At 35.0% G+C, this 21,476-nt stretch overlaps 1 protein-coding gene across 1 annotated transcript; it reads left to right on the forward strand.

Moving 5' to 3' along the window:
* Window positions 1–1,401: 1,401 nt before the first annotated feature.
* On the forward strand, window positions 1,402–12,726 carry LOC128867176 (uncharacterized protein K02A2.6-like). Its single transcript, XM_054108270.1, has 3 exons — window positions 1,402–1,437; window positions 2,040–2,787; window positions 12,359–12,726. The coding sequence occupies exons 1-3, from the start codon at window positions 1,402–1,404 to the stop codon at window positions 12,724–12,726; spliced, it is 1,152 nt and encodes a 383-aa protein (XP_053964245.1).
* Window positions 12,727–21,476: the final 8,750 nt, after the last annotated feature.

Genomic DNA, 21,476 nt, shown 5'->3' on the forward strand with positions numbered 1-21,476 from the left:
AAATACAAAATTTTTCGTCTGAATTAATTTCAAAATGGCCGCTGTCCAGCAGTTCTCCTAAGGCGCCTTTTTTTCTAGTGGGTCCATTGCCGAAGACGTAAACTCCTTAATTTTTGTCCTGGATCAAAAAATAAAATTTTTTTAGTTTCTATATAACAACAGAAAGAGACGTACGTAGGATTTTTTCGATATTTTGTTTTTTCGCGAAATGGTGCACGTTTGAACAAAAAGTTACAATTTTCACTATAAAGAACGACATAAAATTGTTGATTAAAAAAAAACTATGTAATATAAATAAAAAATCCTACGTACGTCTCCGGAGAAAGGTATTTCGAATGTATTGTCAAAATTTCGTAAGAATCGGTAAAGATTTGTTCGAGTTATGGCCAGTTTAAAAAAAGTGATTTCGAGAAAAACGCGTTTAAAGTTGTAAGTAGCGTTCGGGGCATACCTGCGAGGCACTGCCGTCGAATGAAAAATTTGGGCATTTAGACATTTTTGCTGGCATCCCTCATTTGGTATATTATTTCAAAGACCCTAAAGCACCTTTTAAGACAAAAACAAATTTTTCGATTTTTTCAAAATTCTAGACCAGCTTCCCCCCTTAAAACTTTCTAAAAATGTTTAAAAAATTTTTCGATTTTTATAAAAATTTGAATTTTCTAATTAAAACTAGAAAGTGAAAGCAATAATTTTAAGTCTAATAAAGTGTAAATAAGAAGTAACTAAAACATTTATCGCTCATTTTCGACAATTTTTTCCTTAAGAATGTTGCGCATTTTCTCCTTGTAATGAACCCGCGACAGTTTTTTTATGTAAAGGGTGGTTAAGTTTTAAGGGCCGGTGTTGATTTTGAATAAAATACAATTTATTGAAGAAATTATTGTGATTTTTCTTTATTATGATAATATTGGTATATCTCAATTACGTATAAAACAAAATATCGGCCAAATGGCCGCCGCGGCTTCGGCGGCACACCTCCATCCGATGGTCCAAATTTTCGATGACGCTGAGGCATAATTGAGGTTCTATGCCGTTAATGTGACGAATTATCTCATCCTTGAGCTTTTGAATTGTTGCTGGGCTATCGACGTACACCTTTTCTTTCAAATAACCCCACAGAAAGAAGTCCAAAGGTGTCAAACCACAATTGACAATCGCCGCGACGTGAGATTATTCGGCCATCAAACAAAAAATATGAAAATAATTTTAATGTTTATGGAGAAAAAATAACAAAACATAATAAATCAATTATTTGTCAGTATATTTCAGAAGTTCCATGGCTGTTTAGTTAAGACCATGTAAAAAAAACAAAGTCCATTTCAACAGATTTGTAAATATTTTTGGATTCAATCAGAGCTCTCAAAATGGGTGCATTCCTTGTACTCTTACAAAGCCAATATGGAGAAAGCAAAATTGCGCAGTGCTCTATATGGGGTAAAAAAAAGATTCACTTGAGCAACACCTTGAATAATATCAAAGGCAAATTATAAGAGGAGAATAGATCGCCGAGATTGCTAGAATATTTAATTGATAAGCAGGCATTTATTGGGTTGGCAACTAAGTAATGGCGGATTTCACTCATAGATGATTGTTGACGTAGTACAAATGTAAAACACATTTTATTATTTGATAGTTGGCAATTCAGCTATCAATCAGCAAAAAAAGTGTTTGGTCAATCAGAAGAAGTCGATATCAGTTACAATTAATGGCAGCACATGTATTTTTGAAGTCGTCTGGGTCGCTTGTGACCATCATATCGGAATCTACGTTCAATAGGGTCTGGTCCATCAGAAAGCCAGATCTTTCCAAGTGGATCTTAGCGATTACCAACGCAACCACATCCCAGTCAAGGGGATCATCGGTGTGTCAATTTATTACAACCGCCGTAAAATTGAGAAAAAACGGTGGTGGCTCCAATCTTGTTGGTTGTAACTGATTCGATGCACTGGGCATACGTATAGAAGGAGTCTTTGCCGTGAACAGTGGTCTCAGCATCAAAGTCATTCTGTTCTTAACAGATATTGGTCGCTACACAGGACCACCAGTCAGTGTCTTTACAAATCGATTCGGCGGTGCCGCCCGTGAGACTGCCTCCACCCCGTATACCCTTCGCCATTAAGGGCATCGCGGAAGAAGAAATCAATCGCTTATGCTGTCAAGGTATTCTGGAGCCTGTGGAATACTCCGATTGGGCAACGCCAATAGTGCCCGTGGCAAAAAGAGATGGTTCCATCCGTATATGCGGCGACTACAAATCAACGCTGAATAAGGCAATTAAGACACACTGTCATCAAATTCCAGCCGTTAGCACGCTTTCGGCTTCGATTGAAGGTGGATCGATTTATGCAAATATTGATTTGGCACAGGCATACCAACTGCTCATGGTTGATGAGCGTTCATCACTCCTGCAAACAGTGTCAACGCATAAAGGTGCATTCAAGGTAACCAGGCTGCAGTTTGGCATCTCATCAGCGCCCGGTTTATTCCAAAGCTGCATCGAAAACGTTTTGCAAAGCATTCGTGGCGTCTTGCCGTACATTGATGATATCGTGGTCATAGGTAAGTCGGAAGATGAGCTCGCAAACAAACTGGAACAAATATTTGTACGCTTCGACAAGGCCGGACGACGTTTGCGCAAGGACAAGTTTCAATTTAGTGTGCCATCTATCGAATTTTTGGGTTTTAAACTAGACAATCTCGGTATACGACCCTCACCTGACAAGATCAAGGCCATGCATGAAGCACCACCGCCAAAAGACAAGAAGCAACTCCAAGCGTTTCTGGGTTTACTGTTGCATAGTTTTCGTGTGGCGTTCGTTGAAAAATGGAATATCAAAAGGAACATTTTCGTCAAATTTTGCTTTTTTATTTCCATCGCGAGCTCTTAAAAAGTTTTGTGCTGTTTATGGTGACGAAACCTTAAAAGAACGGTAGTGTCTGGTTGGTTTGCCAATTTTCGATCTGGTGATTTTTCACTCAAAGATGAAAAACGCACTGGTCGTCCAGTTGAAGTTGATGACGCCCCAATCAAAGCAATAATCGATTCGGATCGTCACAGTACAACACAGGAGATTGCAGACAAGCTTCATGTATCACATAAATGCATTGCTAATCACAACAACTTGATTATATTCAAAAACTCGATATATGGGTTCCTCACGAAGTGAAAGAAACGCATTTAACGCAACGCAATAACAGCTGCGATTTGCTGAAGGGACCTAATGAAACTGATCCATTTTTAAAACGACTGGTAGCTGGCAATGAAAAATGGATTATTTACAACAACATCAAGCGGAAAAGATCGTGCAGCAGGCCAGATGAACCAACTCAAACAACATCAAAAGCTGATATTCATCAGAACAAGGTTTTGTTATCAGTTTGGCCGGAGTACAAAGGAACTGTCTACTTTGAATTCTTACCACCCAACCGAACGATCAGTTCTGATGTCTACATTGAACAATTAACGAAATTAAACAATGCAGTTGAAGACAAACGGCCCGAATTGACAGATCGAAGAAGTACTGTATTCCATCATGACAATGCAAGGCCACACACATCTTTGGCCACTCGGCAAACATTATTGGCGCTTGGTTGAGATGTTTTGCCATATCTACCATATAGTCCTGACCTTGCACCATCTGATTACTTTTTATTTCGATCTTTACAAAACTCCTTGAATGGTAAAAATTTCAATAATGACGATGATGTCAAATCGTACCAGACTCATTTTATTGGTAATAAAAACCAGAAGGTTTATGAGTCATTGATCAAAATGGGCATTATATTACAGAATAAAGTTATTTAGTTCCATGAAAAATTTGTCTTTGATTTTCTAAAAAAAATCCGCAATTACTTAGTTGCCTATCCCAATATAATGGTATAAGGGCATGGGGTCATGAAAACGAAGTGAATGTAGAGCAAAGCCAATGAAAACTTTTTGGATACCTTCTATTCGAGTTATATGACAGACATGGAAGGATGCATACACCATTTTAGTACAAAAAAAAAGCAGAGCAATTTAAGAGTAAAAAGACTTGTAAATTCTGTACTTTTGCGTCTTACAAAAGCTAATATAGCATAATATTGCGAAATTATAAAATTAATGTGACTAGTAAAAGTGAACTTTCCATTAAAAATAACTCTTGAGTTCAAACTTTTACTGCGCGATCTAAGACGACATTTTTTGTTTTTTTTTGTAACTCCATGTATTATATACAACATGTCATAAAAAATAAAATTTGGAATTATGTATAGCTACAATTGAAAGAAGTTTAGCTTTACGTAAGACCGCGAACTATGATTGATTCCTCTAGTGACTTCGTCGGAATAAAATCTGGTTGCGACATTATTGATTATTATTAATTTGATTTACTTGAAGAATTTAAAATAAAACCAAGTTTGTTAATAATACCTGTTGTCTTAATGTTATTATTATTAATTTTTTTATTATATATGAAGGAAAAAATGTATGGTAATATTTACCACACACCTTATCAGATATGTTGTATACTAATATATGTATATAAACATGCATATACATATACAATTTCGCGCAATTTTCAAAAAGAACAAATCTATATGTAAAGATGCATACAAGTCATATGGACATATCAAATATACGAATATATTCCGTACGCAAGCAAATGTAAGCTAATGTGCTTGAACTGCAAGCGAGAGCGCGGAACGAACGACAAAGAGCACAATCGGCCCCCGCGTTCGGCAACGATCGACATCTGGCTCTGTCCTACTTGAATGAGCATATACATGTATGTATGTATATGCCCATATGTAGGTATATAAATTCACATACTTGTATTTGCATATGCCTTCTTCCTGTGTGCATGGTAATGAACCATTTCTTTGTTGAGAATAGGACGATGATAGAAAAAGTAGGAAATGAAAGGGAGTGTTTCGAGTGTAAAGTGTCTTGAAAAAGGCAAATCGATGATGGTGCCTCTTAGTGTTGTTGACTTATTAACGTCTGATGCACAATCGAAATTGAAGATATCTTTCATGAATTTGATAAGTGTTTCGTCATTTTTCACGTTTGTGTAAATGTAACTTGACCTATTCCATTGCAATTCCATTTACCTCCTCCTCTATATCCATACAAAATATCTATCAAACAAATAAAATTAAAATTTTGTTTTGAAAATTGCAACTCTTACATCAATATTTTCTTATGACGTTGTCACGTTAAACTATCGTCAGTAAACCGACTTTACAGACCACCTCTTTTTTTATTTTCATTTCTAACAAACCGAAATCGCGGTTATTCGGTATCAAAAATGCGTAGCTTACCGTTTCAATATTGACATTATTTGACTTATCCATTTTCATCCATGTTAATGCTACTTTAATGTTACGATTTTGTCCTGAACACGCATCACTGTAAGCTATTGCGTGTTTTTGAGTAGTTATGATATCCTCCATATGTGCTAAAATGCATGATGCTGCTTCCTGCGCACCTCTAGATACTGTAGTTTCATCCTATACACACATCTTTGCATTGCCATTATGGAAATTAGGGAGTCCCAGGTTATGAACGTACATATTTCGCTTATAATAGGCTAACGAAACAGACGGTTTAGGGTACGGAAGTGCTTTTTGTAAATCATACGAGAATCCATAGTAATCGCAGGATTTTGTTTCCTTTTTTTCTGGTCCTCTGCAAGACATGAGTCTCATGACTTTCTCTAAGATGTAATTTCTCTTCCTCATTATTGCATGCTTGGATTTTTCTATTCACAAAATCGAATTTTTGGCATATTTCTTTCCGAGGAGCATGGAAATTTAAGTTGAATTCGGTATTAAATATTTTCCTCTAGATCCATTCCTTAACAAAGGATTGATTCTTCTCTTCACATTTCTCTACATATAGGCTACTAATTTTACGAATGCCTAGGTCAGGACTCAAATATTCTTGACCAGAAGTGTGACGAGCTCTGGTGCAGTGGCTCTCATATACTGGAAAATTTAAGATATATTCTCGTACAGCTTTTATCTTAATTTCATGGCGTTTTCATTATCATTTATTTTACCGGCCAATCATGTAGTTCAGAAACACATCGAAGAGGGTCACGCGTTATTTTCAAATTATGTTTATATCTAATTTCCTCAAGTTCTTTACTTCGACCACTTTGATAATTATGGTCACATATAGTTTTTTACGTTAATCTTCGTGGAGTGAAGTTGTTATTAAGAAGATTAACTGCTCGTTGATTTTAATGAAAGGCAAGCCGACTGCTGTATCGCTGCATGATTCTGCTGATTTCTTCGTAATTTGCCGTAACACTTAGATCTCGGTGCGATGTTTCGTTTCGCACGAACAATGATGCATTGGCACACATGCGTAACACCTTTGACTATGCAGCATTTCTAGGTCAGCTTTTAAGGCTGAGCCCCATATTTCGACAACGTGCGTTCATGTTGGTTTAGGAATTGTTTTGTATATGAGGACTTTACTGTCTAGTGGCAATGCTGACTTGTGGCCAAGTATCTAGTAAAGTTAACGAAGTTTCAGCCCAAGTTGTTTTCGCCTTAAAAATATATGCGATCGCCTGACTACGCTTGAGACGCTTGACTACAAGAAAATGTCTACTATTCAGGTACGATTCAGATCACAATTAGAGATAAAAAAAGGTGTCTCCAAAGGAGAAAGACATTTGGCGCAGTTAATGTGGTGGCACTGCGAAATATTTAAAAACATATTTAGAAACTTTATCAATCTATTTTTGGAGCCTTAGTAAGGTTTTTAAGGCGGAAATAAAAACCATAATAGATTAGTAAGTGTTCGAAAGAATGCAGGGGGCACTTTAACTATTTCAGATGAACAAAATTTATTAATAGTTTGAGTGTTTTTACTTCGAACATTGTCTTCAGATTCTCCTAAAGAGTATTGCTTGATGGCACTTACACTCTTGGCTATAGACGCTGTGGTATGCGCTTTATCAAATAATTGATTGTGCGTGCTCAAGCAACGTATGCTTGATGCCAATAATAACAAATTGCATATTTGCTTTAACATATCCCTCTATGATATGTGGGGTGGGCCATGTAAAATTTGCGTTTTGAATCAGCTATAAAAAAAAAACTAATCAATCTTTAAAAAATTTTTTTTTTTATTTTGAAGATTCAACATTGTCATTTATGAATGAAAAATAATATCGTTCAAATTACAACCTCGACTAGCTTTACAGTAGGCCATTCGATCAACCCAATTTTTAAGCACATTTTCGATTGTTTGGGCTCCAATTTCATGAATGGCAACTTCGATTTCGTGTTTTAAAGCATCAATCGTCTCTGGATGGTTCGCATAGCATTTGTCCTTAACGGCTTCCCACAAAAAATAGTCCAACGGGCTTAAATCACAGCTCCGAGGCGGCCAATTGATATCGGAATTTCGGCTGATTATTCAGTTTTCAAAAACGGTGGCCAAAAGTTCGAGTGTAACTTTGGCAGTATGACAAGTTGCACCGTCCTGTTGAAACCAAATGTCGTCCATGTCATCCTCTTCAATTTTTGGAAACAAAAACTCGTTGAGCATGTCACGGTAACGCTCGCTCATTTTCGAAAAAAAAAAATGGCCCGATGATGCCGCCAGACCAAAAATCGCACCAAACAGTGACTCGTTGTGGATGCATTTGCTTCTCTACAGTAACGTGTGGATTTTCTGAGCCCCGAATCGGACCATTTTTCTTATTGACGTAGCCACCGATGTGAAAATGAGCTTCATCAGAAAAAATGAGTTTTCGGTAAAAATGCTCATCTTCGGTCAAACGTTTTTCTGCCCATTGGAAAACACATTGGATGGTCTTTAGACTTCAGTTCTTGCACCAATTGAACTTTGTAAGCCTTCATACCGAAGTCTTTATGCAAAATTCTCCTCAAAGAAGTGCGTGAAATGTTCAATTCTTGAGAACGATGACGAGTTGAGGTTGTTGGAAGTTCACGCACATTTTCGGCTATAGCAGCAATGTTTTCGGGTGCACGCACTGTAGGGTCACGTTCACGTGTTATTTTATCCATTAACGATCCACTTTCACGAACACGATTAACAAATTGATCCACAAACTGTCTTGTTAGCAAATCTGTTTTTTGCATTTTTTTTTTTCAAATTTCTCACAGTTTGAGTAGAAGACTCGCCACTTTGGAAATAGGTTCCCAATTTTGTTCAAGCTTATAGCGTCCCATTTCGTAAATGTCAAACCTTTAAGTAAATTAAGAACACATTTGACATGTCATTTGTGTTACCATTCTCAAAAAAATAGGTGGTTCAAAAAGAAAACGCTATATGGCGCACCCTGTACAATTTAGGCTCTATATCTGAAAATCAAATGTGCATAAATCTTACACATTCTCTCATTAACCGTTATTATTGTAAAGTAATAGTTACTATTGTCGTGCCGTTTGTGTGGTTCATTACTCAATTCTGCACTTCATAGAAATGCTTAAATGACAACAAAATTGAAATCGTTCAGCCATCTTGCGCCCAGCAAACTATGCCACAACTCCTCTTCTGTTGCTCCTTTGCAGTCTTGACTGACGCTAACGAGTTGCTACTAAATGCTTGCTACCGAATGCAAGTATGATTCCATTTTCTCTGTTAACATCGTGCGGTGCGTAAGCAGGCAGACATGCCGGCCATCAGCTCGGCTCGTCAATCATAAAATACCATTGTGTGCTGGTCAATGTCAAGTGTCAATTGTGCAAGCATTGTTTTGTTATAGGCGTCAATTGCAAATGCAAGTGTTTCAAAGCTGTCACAGACAGCTCAGCCACACAGGCTCGTCCTGTTGCTAGAAAGGCTTGTTTGGCTCACCACTGGTGTCGTTTGATGAATTCTCACCTTTCTGTGGCTATGTGGCCGCAAAGCGATCACACATTGCAAATAAACAAATTATAAATGCAAATTCCGGTTACCCTTTCCAGTTACATGCACACACCCATGCGCACAAAGCGATGTATTGAGCTGTGCATGACTCTGTTTGGCGTTAGCAGAAGATGTGCATTGAAGCTGATGTGTTTGTGTGTGTGCGTGTATCAGTACAAAGCGGCAGGCATGTTTCACCCACTAATTCCTTAGCCTGTATTTGAACGCTGGTGCTCAAATTTTGTTTCTGATATTGTCGTGCAGCTACTCCTTTTTGAAATTTATTCTGGTTGCTGGTTTGAAAATTTTGTCCATCAATGCTGTTTGTCAACATTTTCAATGCGCATATTTTGCTGCTTCATGAATTTTGTCAATTTTGTTGCTTGTCGGAATAGCATTCAGAATTGATTGCTTTACAAAAACAATTGTTGTGCATTAATTGTTTGCTTTGTTGGCTTTGTGTGCAGTTTAAAGTAATATTTGTTATCCTGAGTTTGGTTCTTATGAATTTTCGTTGTTGCTGAATAATTTTCAGCCAGCAACTGAGTGGTAATTTTAATAGCCTGATTTTTCATAACTGATATTTTCAGAAATTTATGAAACTTTCAGAATTCAAGAACTCTTAGCAAATGAAATTTTTTTTTTTTAGAAAATTAATGTATCGAATTTAAGTATTTTTTAAACAGTTGCTACTAGGCAGGTTCGTAATTTCGACGTTGCGTCCCTCGATGATACGCAGATCCGTCAAGAGGGGCACCCCTCAGGGAGGTGTACTTTTTCCCGTGCTGTGGATTCTGGCAATGAATCAATTGTTGAAGAATCTAGAGGAAAGGAGGATACATGTAATGGCCTACGCGGACGATGTTGCAATATTAATAAGAGGAAAATTCCCAGATACCCCCTGCAACATAATGCAAAATGCTTTGAACGATGTAAGCCGGTGGGCTCCATCGAGTGGTCTTGGGGTTAATCCCAACAAAACAGAACTAATCATGTTCACCAGGAAATACAGGATACCTGTTTTAAACCCTCTACCGTTGAGGGAATCACACTGTCAATTGGGGAAGCGGCGAGCTACCTAGGACTAGTATAAGATAGGAAGCTCTCGTGGAAACAAACGATTAATGATAGAGTAAAAAAAGCAGCCACAGCACTCTATACATGCAAAAAAATTGTGGGGTAAAATGGGGCTTAACTCCAAAAAATAGTACACTGGCTATACACAGCAGTGGTGAGACCAATCATGACATACGGTGTCTTAGTCTGGTAGCCAATACTTGAAAAAAGAACAACAGTAATAGGCCTAGAAAGTATTCAAAGGGGTGCTAGTCTCGGCATAAGCGGGGCACTAAAGACTACGCCCACGACAGCGATGAATGCCATGCTGCTTTTATTGAGGCCTACAGCAAACAGCTAGCGGCGAAATCGGTATTTAGGTTGAGAGAATTTTCTAACTTAGCCACTAACAGGAAGGTTCACGCAAGTATACTGTAGAGTATCTTCACTTCACTTTCACACTTCGTTTTTTTTTTTTTAATATTTTTAATAGGTAAATGAATTCAAACCTAAATTATTTAAACCATTTCAATGCCATTGTTGTCAAATAAACACTTTAATTTCAATGACAAAATTCTTTTTCCTTTTTTTTTGAAACCCAAAACATAAGTAAACACATGGCACACACCAAATACATTTTTTCTGTCATATGATACCTCACTCCAAAGCAAAACCATAGCTTACTGTCAAGTAAGTCTGCCTAAGCAAAATTTAAGTCAGCCTAAGCAAAATTTTATTGTACAGTATTTTTTTGAATTTATAATTTTGTTATTGATTTTTACTTGTAACAATGTTTAGTTGTAATTATATATTTTATTGATGAGAAGACAAAAATAAAGTATAAAATAAAGCCATTCTATCAGAAGGCGGGCTATTCAGTCTTAGCCTGGTAGTTGGAAGGCAGTCATTTGCCCTAACTAAACAAAACAAAAATCTTTTATTTAAAAGGAACCTTTAGTCGAACAGCACTTCTTACATCAAACACAGATTTTTGTAACTCAGTAGAACTGCACTTAAATACATCCTTTACTAGGACTTTCCCAACGACAGAAGAATGGGGCAATGGGGTAATAGATAATAGAAGCGGAATCAGTATCTATACTGATGGTTCCAAGCTAAATGAACAAGTAGGCGGACGCCGTTACTCTGCGGAAATTTGTTCCGGCTACCGGATCACAGTAGCGTATTTCAAGCTGGAATTCTGGCTATCAGGGAGAGCCTGTTGGTTTTACAGAAAACTGTTCTCACCACAAGAGAAATAAATATACATTCAGATAGTGACCCTGAAAACTTTTCATATCACCGAATATTAACACGAAGATTGTAAAAGAATGTGTCGACGTTTTGACAGAACTATCGCAGTATTTTACAATAAACCTGTTCTGGGTGCGGGGTCACAGCGACATAGCAGGCAACTGCAAAGCAGATTAGCTGGCGAGATTGAGTACCACATTACCGATTCAAACATACAAAGCGAAGATACCTATACCTTTAGCAACTTGTAAAATGCTTATAGATAAACACACTATCAGTGCTGCCAACAGGCTATGGTCTCAGTTCCTGACCTGTGCAACTAGTAGTATGACGTGGCCGGAATGGAACATGGGCCGCACAAACCGACTGTTGAAACTAAACAGAAAAAATATGAGAAATCTTCTCGGGGTCCTAACAGGGCATTGTCTGATTGGCCGGCATGCCAGTAGACTGGGAGCACCCTATAACGACTATTGCAGAAGCTGTAACGACATTGAAGAAGAAGAGACTATATAGAACACTTTCAATGCGGGTGCATGGCTCTGGATAGAAGAAGGTTCAATATTTTAGGAAAGAGTTCCCTGAATAACGTGGCAAAAGTGGCCAATATAAAAATAATCAGTCTTGTTAGATATATTAAAGCCACAGGTTGGTTCAATGAGGTCAATGTAGACTGAGGAGAGGGGACAGCCCTGGTGGTATCACAATGGGCCTACAGCAGACCTAGGTGGGTCAACCGACAGCCACTATAACTACCAACAGGTGAACATGTGCGAAGATTCAATGCACCCATCGTTGATGATGTTGCTGCAATTATTGTTGCCGATCCAACTCATCACGAGACATTGTGGTTCAGCGAAGAAGCAATACATGCATCGTGTAAACAAGACACGTCGTTTGTACGATGCGTTACAATATCCAATCATTTATTGGCAAGGGCAAGACGGATATGACATCACGTTGAAGATGGTCGATCCAATTACAGGTACAATATTCACACACCTATTATAATTAATTATAATTTGACATACATGTCGACAGAAAATTTCTGGAATAGCCGACGGCACTTCAGAATGACATTTTCCCCATGTGTACGAATCATCATCGTATAATTGCAATAATTATTGCTATTATTGGTTTCCATTAACAATCCATTTAATTTTGCATTTTCAGACGTATCAACGAACAAAAATCTAAGCGCAATGAATTACTATGCGTATCGTATGATGATTCGTACACATGAGGAGAATGTCATTCAGAAGTGCCGTCGGCTATTCCAGCAATTTGCTGTCGACATGTATGTCAAAGTCGAGACCGAAAGTTTAGCGTTCATCCGATTCAATCAGGCAAAGTTACGATCTGAGGACTATATACACTTGCGCGATGCTATTCATTCAGATGGTAATGTTCAGAATATTGGACGCCTGACGATTCTTTCATCACCTTATATCGAAAGCCCACGTCACATGCATGAATGCGCTATGGTGCACGTGCGAAATTATGGAGTTCCGGATTTGTTATTTTCATTACTGAAAAAATGAAATAAAATTTAAAAAATTTTTCTTCATCTTTTAATCCCCAAACGAAATGTTACAAAAATCGAAGCCATTTGGTGGAGAAACGAAGTTCGTCGGGTTTGCTAGTTTTAATATATTTATTTGATATTTCTTGGTTTTTCAATGTCTATTTTAAGTCAGAAATTCAAGATTTGAATGAGAATTCTTCTGTTACTTATTGTGTTATAACTTAAATATTTCTTTGAAGCTCCATCTTCAGAAGAATTGCAAATTTCTCAAAAACCTCATTTATCAACAATTTTTTTATATTTTTTAGAGTTTTTATACATATAATTTAAAATTTCAAATTGTGAGACGTAGCTTTCTTTGCAAATTTTAATGTTTTTTCTTAATTTCAATTAGAATTTTTATAAAGTTAACATTTTTAATGTTGCATTTTTTAAGTAAAAAAATGCGAATTAGTGTTAGAAATTTTGCTTATTTTAATTTATTTAATATTTTTTGATTTTTCCTTTTCTTATTTTAAGTATTTTTTAAGATTTTTTAAAAATCAGAATTTTTTTGAAACTTTTTGTATCAAAATTCCAATTTGTTAAAAAAAAAGGTTTTTCTTAAACCAAATTAATATTTGTTAGCGCTTATAAATCTTTATAAATTTAAGAATTTTGAAAAGTAGTTTCTTCTGCAAAATTTAATGTCTGTTTGGTATTCTGATCAGAGTTTTTAAAAAATTAAAATTTTTGCTGTTACACATTTGAAATAAAAAATTCGAATTACCAAATTAATGTCAGAAAATTTTGCTCATTTTAATTTTTTAATATTTCTTGGTATTTCGTTTTTAACTTTAAATATTTTCCGAAAATTCAAGATTTTTCAAAAACGAGAATTCTTCTAGTGTTTTAACTTAATTTTCCTTTCAAAAACCCAAATTTTTCTAAAACTAATGAATATTAATCTAACGCGTCTTCGACAAATCCAACCTAGGACATAAGCGCCATTTAAAATTAATTGAGTAGAGTCTTTCAAAATCTGGAGCATTTAAGAGAAAATATAAACTCCTTCATATAAGAAATATTACCAAATTTAATAACTTTTCGAATATGAAAACTTGTAAAAATTTAGGAAAGTATTTTTTCCTTTAAATCGCATATTAAAATTTAAAAAAAATTAATGTTGGCAATGCTAAAGGTTTTAATTAAAGTAAAGTATTTTTCCTTCCAAATCGCATATTCAAATTTTCTGAAAATTAATTAATTAAAGTTTTTAATTTAAAAAATTCCAAGTTTAGAAAAATCTTCTTTTCATGATTTATTTCACACTTCTTTGGAATAATTTTTCTGAAATTCAACACAACCACAACATTTTTCTACAGTTTTACAGTTTAAATTTTTTTAAATTCCAAATTTCCATAATAATAGATCCTAATTAGCTCTTATTTTGAATAACATTTAATGAAACTTCACGAACTCTTCACACAATATTAACTTTCCAAATATCTACAAAATCATTCAATAAAACTTCCATTAGCTGCAGTAACCTCCTCGATCCGGGTGCGCCTGAATCAATTGCTCCTTATTCGTATTCACCATAACGGTATTAATGGCAGCCCTCAGAGAAGTATGGTGTTATGAGGATGTTTAGTGGTTTCAAGGTCAACTACGCTCCATTCGTATCAATCCACAAGATTAAGGTCTGCAGAGCTAGGTGGCCATAAGTTCGGTGTTAGGTGATCATAGACATTTTCAACCATCCAATCGCTTTGTGTGAAGGAGCAATGTCTTGCTGAAAGATACACGGACTGCCACCTCGTACACTATCAAGCCAGGGCTTCACTATTGTCTCTAGAAGATCGATATATTCAGTAGAGTTCACGCGAAATCCTTGATCAACTCGACGTACATGTAAGACCCTCAGAAACATTAAGCTTCGTCCAAGGCCCCTCATTGATTTGGAAGGGTCTCCGTCAATAATCGCTTGCACTCGTAGAATAAATTGTGCAGATCGGTTAGTGTCAGAACGTTCCTCGTGTGTTTCTGCGTTTAGCAACAGATTCTGCATCGCCGTCTGATGCTTCCAATTCACGTCGAATCTTATGAGCGAATGAACGGGCGCACTTAAGAAAATTTAGAAAGCGGACTCAAGAAAATTTAGAATTTCTATGTCTCTTCATTTGTATGTTTCTTCATTTCTGGAATTAAGTTGTAGTCCGCCATATCTTATCTGAAAATGAGCAAAAATAATGGCTTCGGAATGCTATAGCCACATAGTTTCCTTAAAAAATTCTAAGTACCTCAAGAGTTAATTAATGTTATACACACCAGCTTGAAGATAGTTCTGTTAATGAGAATTCGTCAAGTTTTCAAAATTTAAAAGGAAATTAGGATAGCTAAACATTTTATTTTACTATCTACTAATATATATAACTTTTGAGGAACATTTTAAGACCCCAATAAAGTTTAAAAACAATTTTTTATTCAAACTAGACATTTTTTAATCAGATTTTTGTATGCTTCCAAGCATAAGTAAATCTATTTGTGTGTTCAGGGCAAAGAAACATATTTTTATTCTTCAAAATAGATGTTTTTGAGCAGAATTTTTTATGCTTCCAAGTATGAGTAAGAATATTTGTCAAGGGAAAATATTTTTTTTTCTCTAAAAAAGATTTTTAAATACATTTTCTTTTATGCTTTCAAGTATAAGTAGGAATATTTGACCGTTCGGAGCAAAGAAAAATAATTTTTTCTTCAAAATAGATTTTTTTAAATACTTTTTTTATGCTTTCAAGTATAAGTAGAGATATTTGCCCGTTCAGGGTAAAGAAAAATATTTTTTTTTTCAAAAGAAATTTTTTTGAATAGAATTTTTTAATGCTTCCAATAAGAGTAAGAATATTTGCTCGATTGGGGCAAAAAAAAATATTTTTTTTTCAAAAAATTCTATTCAAAAAATATTTTTTTTTTTCAAAAGAAATTTTTTTGAATAGAATTTTTTGATGCTTCCAATTATGAGTAACAATATTTGCTCGATCGGGGCAAAAAAAATTTTTTTTTTTTCAAAAGAAATTTTTTTGAATATACTTTTTTTTTGCTTCCAATTATGAGTAAGAATAGTTGCCCGTTCGGGGCAAAGAAAAGTATTTTTTTTTCATCAAAAAACTTTTTTTTAATGCATTGTTTTTAATGCTTGAAAATATAAGTAGAGACATTTGCCCGTTCAGGGCAAAGAGAAATATTTTTTTTCTTTAAAATAGATTTTGAATCTCGTTCGGGTTAGAATAGTTTTCGTCTTTGCCCATTTTAAGCTTTTTAGAAGTACTTTGCCTCGTTGAGTTTGTTATTTACTTTAAACATTTTTTCGTAGCGAACTGCCAAGGGAAAATTAAGCAGTGCTGCCAAATCATACGTGGACGAGGTTTGTGGTGAATCGCTGGCTGCTAAAATATGTTTTATGTATATGGTTTTTTTTTTTCAAAAATCAGTGCAGATGTGGATGCCTTTTAATCAAAAATACTACTTGCGGACGTGCTTAATTTAATTTATTTTTAATAGAATTTCAGTATGTTTTTCCCTCCCCAACTGCTTGCTTATTAGGGGCATCGTTCACCTACTTCAGTCTCACAAAGAAATGAATGCAAATCGCATATTCCAATTTTTTTTTTTAAATTTTTGTATATTATTTGGTGCATTTACAAAGGAAAAATAAAACAAGCAATAATACATTCGCGCCAAGAAAACACTTGCGACATTTAAGTGCTGCAAATCCCTGAACAACTTTATTATAGTGAAAGCTTTGCAGCCAACATAATTCACACATTGCAATGCAAAGCTGTGCCAACATGTAAAGATTTTTTCGTTCAACCAAAAAAACAAAAAAGAATAACAAAGAAACCCAAACTATTTTGCATAAAATCTATTGCCTGCAAGAAATGTAACGTAGCAGGAACGAACGAATGGTGGGCAACTGAAGAAAGCAAAAGCGTGTCAGTGAAGTGAAAGAAAAAAAAAAACGACAAGAAAAAAACTTAAATAAATAAGTACAAGCACAATAAAATCACAGCCAAACAGAAGAGGATATTGAAAATGAAATGCAGGAAGCCCACGTAGCAAAAGAGGAAGAGGAAGAAGAAATAGAACTACAACTGACACGCACTCCAAACAGCCAACGAGCAGCCTGAGTATGCAGTAATGATGGCGTTAGGTCAAGGATACGGGCGCATGCCAAGCAGGGCAAAACAAAAAATACCAAAAAAAAATACGAAAAAGGAAATATTTTTATACAGCTATTACAAAATACTCAGCTTCATGTGAGAGTTATATGCCATTCATATAATATTCAAAGCCATATAAATTCAATACCACTCGAGTACATCATCTTTGGCGCTACTTGCACTTCCACAAAAGATATGTTGGCAATAGCAAAACGCTTTCGCTTGAAGCAACAACAAATATAGTAGTGAAGGTAACCGATACGTACCAAAGCTGCTTTCCGTAATATTTATTTGCATACAACTAAATCAATAGGCGTTCAAAGAAAATATTTATACTTATGTGCTTAGGCATAAATCCTGTATCTACCAACATATTTGCGCATACACAGAGTTATTTCGTGCACGTCTGTATTGAACTTTTCAAGGATACTGGAAAATAAATAAATACTTTGTGATAAAGAAATCTTGGCAAATGAAATATACAGTCAAGAAGAAAATTCGAAATATACCAGCTAAAATCCTTTGCATATGAACTAAATCTATTTTGTAAAAATGTAAGAAGGTACAGTGGTGAGCAAAATTGTTAATATCTCTTAAAAGTAAAAAGTTGAAGTTACATTTTCCATTACATTTTTGCTACTTATTCTAAGTAGAGAAATCAGAGAAATTTAATTCCAAATGAAAGAAGAAATAACTTTTCATAAAAATTTATAAAAATAATAACTTTAAAGCGTTGTTTAAGTCTTCAGCGGCTTTTACGCGACTTCTCTAAGTTCAAGCTAACTTTTTTTCGGAAAAAAATTTTTGTTTTACAAAATAATTTTGCTAACAAATTCACCCTTAACGGCAAACTCAAGACTTTTAGTATTGTTATTTTTTGCTCTTTAAGCTGCTGCTTTTTTTATTTTCGCGTTATTTGCGCCTTAAAATTTTCGCGTTATTTAAAGTAAACTTTTTTAGTCTGTGTTTTAACTTTAGTCACCCACTGTACGTATGTACGTGAATGAACGGCAGTAATGATAATCTACTTGCTTTGGCGTGCTGCTTGAAGCTGCAAGTATATATGAGTAGTTGGATGCAGAAAATCTCACAACTGAGCCAATACGTGGCAGTTTAAGGGTTACCAGTTTCGTGCGTAAGCTTAAAAGGCTCAATATGTAGTACTTTTTAATATTACATTGGGTCGATCAAAAGCTTCCTGCCGAGCTTGAAAGCTAATAATTTTCTGAAAGCTCAAAAGCTTTCTAACATAACTTTGAGCCGATCAAAAGTTTCCAGCGGAGCTTTAAAGCTCATAATTTTCGGAAGGCTCAATAGTCTTTTCTATTATAACTGTGATCCAAAATAAAAAAAAAAAGTTTCCAGCGAAGCTTAAAAGCTCATAGTTTTAGACATTTTTTTTTGACAGTGCTACGCTTTTTCTTCCATGTGAATAATTTCGAGCATGGACTTTGTATGGAAAAAGGGCCTGATACCTCAGAGAAAAAAAATGAAAAAAATTCAAGGACATTTTGTAGTCACTTGCAGCATGCAATACAACCTAATGGGCTATACAACTGCATACCCAGAAGAATTCTAAAAATTCAATAGTTCAATAGGTGAAAGTTCTGATGAAGTTTCGAAAAAAATTTAAAATTTTTTCAAAGTTTGAAACTTTGCGGTATATGTTTGTTTTTGAAATCTGAATGATATTTTTATAAGAAAAAAATAGTTTAGAATTATGGTATACCACGTAGGTATATACAAAATGGGTATATATACACTTTTTTGAAGTACATTTACTTTAAACGCAATGGCAATTATTACTATTTCCTATGGTTCAAGGGAGAAGCAAAGTACCACAATAATTGATATTTTTTTCCATTTGAAAGCTTAAAAAAGCTCGTTCAACATTGTTCGATATGGACTTTAAAATGAATGGCATTAGTGATTTTTATATTATAAAGAGTAGAACCGATTTCAAATTGTATTAGTGTAACCAGCTTAAAAGCTCATGAAACCAAAATGTGCAGATATCACTTAAAAGCTCTAAAGAGCATGAAAGTGGTAGTGAAAGCTTTTTGAAACTTGGTATCTTTCACGCTCAACTATATAACTTTAATAACATGAAATTAAACTTTTCTCCTAAATGATATTAAGCATTCTAAGCATTTTTTGTTTGGTAAGCTTTTGGCTAATATAAATGTTTTAGAACAATTTATCAATACAAAAATAGTTTTATACTGCACATTTGGCGAAATTTAGCCTAAAATGATATTTGCGGAGCTTTGTCATTGAGTTTTACATAGTATATCTGAAAAGTTTAAAGCTACTATCTTTAAATTTTAAAGTTTCAAAAATTTAAGGGCTTATAGCGTTTTAAGCGTGAGTAGAACATAACTAAATTGGGATTAAAAAAGAATTTCACTTCATAAGCCATGAAAAGGCCCCATGAAAGGTGATAAGTTTTCGACATAATACTTTGGAAACGATTTATTTACCTTTTGATTGACAGAAAAGTTACCAGCTCTTTAGTACATGCAAAATTTAAAAAAAAATTTTGTGTGGAAGCTTTCCCAAAGCAAGACAAAAATGCTCAATTCGGGGAGCTTTCAGCGGCGAGTGCCCGAGGCGGTAAATAATTTACACATTTGGATATAAAAGTATGCTTAAAGCTCCTTCCAAAGCTTTTTGAAAACGTATAGTTAAATAAGCTTATAAGGAAGCGCACTATTGTATGAACAACTTTAAAGTTTTTCATGGGCGTTCCTATTTGATTCCGAAATAAAATATTTAAGCATCATTACAGAGGCCTACTATTCGGTAATCGGCATTCTCCTCAGTGTTAAAAGGGACTTGAATAACTTTTTTCTCAGGAAAGTGCAGAAAATATGAAGCTCTGTTTCTTCATGCGCTATTTCGAAAACCCTTTGGCCCCAGTAAAATAGAAGGAGGACTCAGAAAGTCCTGGGGTCTCCATGCCTTTCAATTTCCAAACTCGCATCTGTGTTTATCGGTCATTGGACGATACGCGAAAAAGCTATGCTTGCCCTTTAAACCCCATTGCAGAAGCTATTGGGACCTTTCAGAGAACGAGACTGTACTTTCTTTGTAAATTTGCTGGTTTCGTAGCTAGACGATGAAGGTCAATGGGTGCTCCTTTCTTCCACAGCCTGGGACAGTGCGCCAACCTAAATCCCATCAGTTTTCTCCATTATATCAACAAATCTGGTGACTGTAGAAATCTTCTCATTGAAGGTCTCATAATGGTATCAAAACGGCGCTTTAGTTCTACTTCGGAAGCAGAGAACATAAAGTTCTAACAGCAGGTTGATATTGTAGAGTCTCATTCATTTCGATTTCAAATTAGTATACCGTCATCGGCTTTGGAGCTCTCTTAAAATTAAACCAAGGCATTGTAGTGGCTCACAATGCAATTCCAAAAGCAGTTAAAAAGCTTTTCAGCACAGGTTACAGAAACAGTCATCCAGAAAAAAATGCAAATGCATGTGAAATTAAAGATTTTAGATAGTAATGCTGCATACTCAGTTTTGCATTTTCTTAACAAAATAGTTTTTTAGAGAACTTTAAACTTTCAAAAGACTAAATTTTCACAATATTATATCTACTACTTATTCCCGCTTGGGGATATTAATATTAATACTAAACGAAATAGGATATGTCTAAGTATTAAAACAAGTTTATTGTTAACTTTTCTTCAAGACAAATATAGTCCTACTTCATCGTACTACTTTATTGTTTGAAAAATGTATCCTTAATTATCCTTGGCATTTCCTAAAGAGTGTATTTTTGAGCAAATATTTGTTCGAGGTAAAATTGTATATGTAGAGATATATTTCTTCTTCGTTCTTATAGCTGTTTCATAAAAAAGTAAAAAAAGTTGCACTTTTCTCCAACGAAATATTAGTAAAGTATACGCAATGTACACCCCTGTTTACATTTTCCCTTTGGCTTTTAAAAATTACAATAAATTTTGAAAAAATAAAAAAAATTAAGTATGCAGCATTACTTCATAAAATCTATTGTTTCATGAGCATAAACAATTTTCCCTAGATAAAAAAAAATTTGACTTTCCTCGCACGGTGAAATAACGAAATTTTTCTCATACGACTACAAAAGTTTTTATTAGGATTTTGCTGTAAGTCTCTTTAAGCTTTACGCCATTTAAACTTTGTTATTTAAAAACTCAGTTTGCGAATTTAAAAAATTCATATGTATTTTGAAAAAATTGTGTACTAGAATACAGCACAGAAGGTCTACATGTGGTAGCGCAGACCTCTAACCATTTCTGTGCATTTCCATTTCTATCTATCGATCTGTGCTAGGCAAAATAAGAAATAAATGTAATTTTCATGTTATATTTTATATTTTTTATATTATGGCAACTCTATGCCCCTAGCGGCATATTTCGAGCGTTCTCATTGAAATGCCAAGAAGCAGACAAATTAAATTTTCATGCTGCTTTGCATTTGCATAAAGCAAGCCTACTTTTCAGCGCGCACACTAATCCGAATAGTTGACTATCAGCTGCTGCTTTTCGCTAGAGCTTCCACACTGGCATGTCGTT

The sequence above is a fragment of the Anastrepha ludens genome, chromosome 6, assembly GCF_028408465.1.
Source record: "Anastrepha ludens isolate Willacy chromosome 6, idAnaLude1.1, whole genome shotgun sequence".
NCBI classification, from domain to species: Eukaryota; Metazoa; Arthropoda; class Insecta; order Diptera; family Tephritidae; genus Anastrepha; species Anastrepha ludens.